The sequence below is a fragment of the Panicum hallii genome, chromosome 6 (genome assembly GCF_002211085.1).
Source record: "Panicum hallii strain FIL2 chromosome 6, PHallii_v3.1, whole genome shotgun sequence".
In the NCBI taxonomy this organism is placed as follows: Eukaryota; Viridiplantae; Streptophyta; class Magnoliopsida; order Poales; family Poaceae; genus Panicum; species Panicum hallii.
In genome coordinates, this window is record NC_038047.1 from 45,279,528 (window position 1) to 45,283,643 (window position 4,116).

At 48.5% G+C, this 4,116-nt stretch overlaps 1 protein-coding gene across 1 annotated transcript; it reads right to left on the reverse strand.

Moving 5' to 3' along the window:
- Positions 1-1,409: 1,409 nt before the first annotated feature.
- On the reverse strand, positions 1,410-3,897 carry LOC112896190 (peptidyl-prolyl cis-trans isomerase CYP18-2). The gene is made up of 6 exons (XM_025964109.1): positions 3,723-3,897; positions 3,485-3,580; positions 3,305-3,366; positions 2,681-2,814; positions 2,300-2,384; positions 1,410-1,785 (listed from the first exon to the last, which is right to left on the reverse strand). The coding sequence occupies exons 1-6, from the start codon at positions 3,792-3,794 to the stop codon at positions 1,740-1,742; spliced, it is 495 nt and encodes a 164-aa protein (XP_025819894.1). The 5' UTR covers positions 3,795-3,897; the 3' UTR covers positions 1,410-1,739.
- Between the last annotated feature and the right edge of the window lie 219 nt (positions 3,898-4,116).

Consider the following 4,116-nt stretch of genomic DNA (forward strand, 5'->3'; position numbering starts at 1 on the left):
TTTTTGCCAACTACATTTTGCAACTTCAACAAAAAGGACTGGGTGGGGGGTGAGGCTTTGACCAGCAGCGTGCCTGTGAAGAATTTGGCCAAACAACTTTGTAGATCAAGCAATTCTATTAGGGAGCAGTTGAACAACTTTGTAGACAAAGTAAAGGTGGTTCAGATTTTATCTCCCGGCAGTGAGGTTGGGGGGAGGAGGAACCTAAAATCGTTTGCACAGAGAATGCATAAACAAGATCTGCTCGAGCATTTTTTTTTGAGTTTTGCTGCACATGTACCTATCTCTGGTTATCCAGTTGTTTTACGTCACTATTTTTCTGGTTCTCCCCATATGGCTTCAGCAATTTTTCCGGTTGATATCGTCGCGTCTCGCTCGGCGTCGCGGCTGGAATATGGGCAGTTTTAATTTTTTTTTTTCTGTCTGGCGGCGGCGGTGGCGGGTGCGGTGCGGGGGCAGTTTAGCGTGAGGGAAGAAACGGGCGCCCAAGTTTGTTGAGCCCCGGCTAGGGGTTGGGGGTGGGGTAAGAAATCCACCTTACTTTGAGGGCAAAAACAGATTAAATTGAAGTTTCTTCATTCTTTCTTTTCTTCCTCCATCAACTGAGCTTAGCTACATCTTCCGCCACGTACTAGCTAGCTCATACAATGATCCATCCATCTGCTGCGGCCTGCTAGCCGCCAGCTGGGAAAGAGCTCATACAATGATCGTCGTCAGGCTGTCGTCGTCGACGGCGCGGCGCTCAAGGGGATCCTCATCATCCACTTCGATGGGGACCAGCAGGTGGCGCCGGAGGGCGTCGCGCCGGCGGCTGTCCGTGTCCAGCCTGCCGAGCACGCCGACGATAGAGACCAGGTGGTGCCGGAGGACGTCGCGCCGGCCGTACAGCCCGCCGAGCACGACGGTGGGGACAACCAGGTAGTGCCGGTGGCGCCGGAGGGCGTCGCGCCGGCAGGTGGTGGGGGCCAGCAGGTGGCGCCGGAGGACGTCGCGCCGGTCGACGAGGACGATGGCAGGGATGAGGGATCAGGTGGTGCCGGTGGCGGCGGAGGATGTCGCGCCAGCCGGCCAGTCCGACGACGACGGCGTGGTGCCGGCCGGTTCTGGCTGATGGGTCGGCATTCCTTCCTTGGCAGGCTGACTGGTCGTGGACACTGCACCGTCATCACCTCCAATCCTAGCCTGCACGAACCAACCAACGCATTGATATGCAAGCAATTAAGCACGGATCCCCGTACGTGACAAGTCCAAACCAAACAGCACCGTATTAGAATATGACGTGGCAAAAGTCATTAATAAATTAAGGCCAAGAGGTTGACAACGAGGGGTATGACGATGCACCAAAAGATGGCTTTCGCTACTTACGGAAATGCTTTGATTAGAACGCCATCAGACGCTACGTGCTAACCTTGTATCCACAATGCAAGCAACGTGCTCATCATCTCTGGCAGATGCATCATATTCATAGTAGAGATCAGGGCACACAGGAAGCCATGTCGCCGCTTCAAATCCATGCTATTACAATAAATGATATGATTGACTGCAGCTAGGTTTTCAGGTCAGACGACAGATCGAGAGATGAGATTCATCACTTGCTGGATTTTCTATAACAGTCGTCCAGGCCAGGATCAGGCCGTTTCTCAATCTTTTTCTCGCATGGCACCGCTTTCAGGAACATTAAACCTAAACCAACACAAACATAGTTCACAGGGCCAAACTCTGCACGAGATGCTTGAGTCTCAATCTTTGACGATGGCTCGAAGGATTTTCACTTCATGGATGGGCCTGAAACCAACAAAGGTAATAAGAAACCTCAGCAAGGATAAACAGTGACCAAAACAGGACGAGACACTAGTTTCACTGCTAGATTGAATTGGAGCGAGTTCCTGACAAGTGGATCCATGGGATATAATGTATGTTGACTCAAGTTGAGGGTCCGAAACCATTTAGAACTAGCGCTTGGCGAGTAAAATAGGGAAAGACGGAAGTTCTCGACCGACACGTACTATGTTACTATAAAATACATATGGTGTATAATATATACATTTTATATGCTAATTAATATATTTATATGACTTTCCGTAGCAACGCACGGACATATTTGCTAGTATAAGCTAAAATACATGCATTTATCCTTCTTCAGTAAGGAAGCAACTGTGTCACGTGCCCTTTCCATTCTACGGACACAAAATTAACACATCTACAGAACCACTTCGTGCACACTACACGCTACAATGCCAATGCAGCAATGCAGTACAATAAAATACTTTCTTGAGGAGAAATCAGATGCAAGTATTACCTGTCATTTTTGTCAGTCTGCACACTTCCAAGGCGCTTAACAATTTCCATTCCTCTGCATACCCTCCCGAAGATTGTATGCTTTCCTGGAACATTACAGCGTCATGTTAATTGTATGAAACTGCAAGCAAATAGTGAGATTAAGAAAAAAAAATTCAACACAAGTGCTATATATTTATCACGCAAAATCCAGATGTGAGAAAATTTTGACAGTCCACATTCCTAGATGCAAAACCTCCTCAAGTTGAATATGGAAATATCAGAATTGCTATGTTTTCAAGCTCGCAAGTGAAAAAAGGCCAACACAGTTCAAATAAGGCAGATAAGCAAAACGCCTAGATGCAAATGGTGGTGCCAATGATATCAAAGTTCCTAGCCTTACCATCAAGTGACTGACAAGGCGCGAGAGTTATGAAGAACTGGCTCCCATTTGTATTTGGACCAGCGTTCGCCATGGACAGAATTCCAGCTCCAGTGTGCTTCAACTCTGACTTTATCTCATCCTCGAACTTTGCTCTACAATGAAAGAAAGCAACAGCAGGTGGCACGGCAATCTTAGACAGGATCACGAGTCCAACAACTAAAGAGCAAGAATGGCACAGACAATTTCATCTTACCGACGGCCCTAGACTTACAGGCTGCCTAAACAGCTTTACCCCAAGAAATAGAGTAGCTAACGTTTCCCAACATAATGTATGGTAATGCTCCACCAAATACAGAGCATACATCTCATACTGCTGTAAGCTAGCATTTTCTGTACTAAAGTGACATTGTAATTGAAGCATAGCACATATACGAGTAGCTAGCAGGCCAAAATCAGCGGTAACATGGCCACTGAAATGTTGTACAAAAAGAGTGGCGAATCCTTACAGCACTACACCTTATTTAGAATCCACCAAATACAGGGTATACACACATGTATTGCTGCTGCAAGCTAGCATTCGCTGGGCTAAAGAAACAATGTAATGTAATCCACCGAAGCAGGGGAAGTGTACAGATTGCTCACCCGTAGATGGACTCGCCACCTCTGCCGGTTCCAGTAGGATCCCCACCTTGCACAATGAAATCCTAAACAGGCACAAGAACAGCATCCACTCATTAAGCAACCGCATCAGGCTCGGATCAGATTTAGCAAGGAAGAGGAGCTCCAGAGCAAAAGAAAGAAGGGGGGAAGAAAAGGACAGACCTTGATGATGCGGTGGAAGATGACGTTGTCGTAGTAGCCGCGGCGCGCGAGCTCGACGAAGTTCCTGCAGGTCTTGGGCGCGTGCTTGTAGTACATCTAGGGACCGAGTAGTATCGAGATTCAGCAAACAAGGAAGCATCATCATGGATCGAGTAGTAGAAGAGAAGGATGAAGTAGAAAATTATTCCTTGGCCCAGCGCCAAGGGAGCCCCTGACGAGAGGTGGGGTGGGATGGTACCTCGACTGTGATGGCGCCCATGGAGGTCTCGAGGGTGACTTCCGGCGTGCCGCCGTCGGTGCTGCCCCACATCCTGGGCACGGCGAGGTGGGAGGCGGCGGCGGCGACGCGGGGAGAGCGAGAGGGGGAGGGAAGGGAGAAGCGAGAAGGGGAGGGGGCTTTGGAGATATTTCGTGTACATTGCAGAAACAACCCTCAGGTTACATTATATTAACGTAATTGGGGTGAGCCAGACCGCTTTCGTTCCGGGCAGGAATATCCTTGATGGGGTGGTTATGGTTCATAAAGTGTTACATCAGCTAAAGCTTAAGAAGCAGCGTGGATTATCCTGAAATTGGACTTCGACATAAAATCCGTTTGAGCTTTGTCGAGGAAGGCTTCCCACATAAATGGA

Bases quoted from the DNA above. Each gene is read 5' to 3' on its own strand.
- LOC112896190 (XM_025964109.1), bottom strand. From the start codon at position 3,794: ATGTGGGGCAGCACCGACGGCGGCACGCCGGAAGTCACCCTCGAGACC. The intron at 3,581-3,722 runs GTACCATCCCAC...CTCGGTCCCTAG, and splicing joins TGGGCGCCATCACAGTCGAG to ATGTACTACAAGCACGCGCC. The intron at 1,786-2,299 runs GTAATACTTGCA...TGTTGGTTTCAG, and splicing joins CAGACTGACAAAAATGACAG to GCCCATCCATGAAGTGAAAA.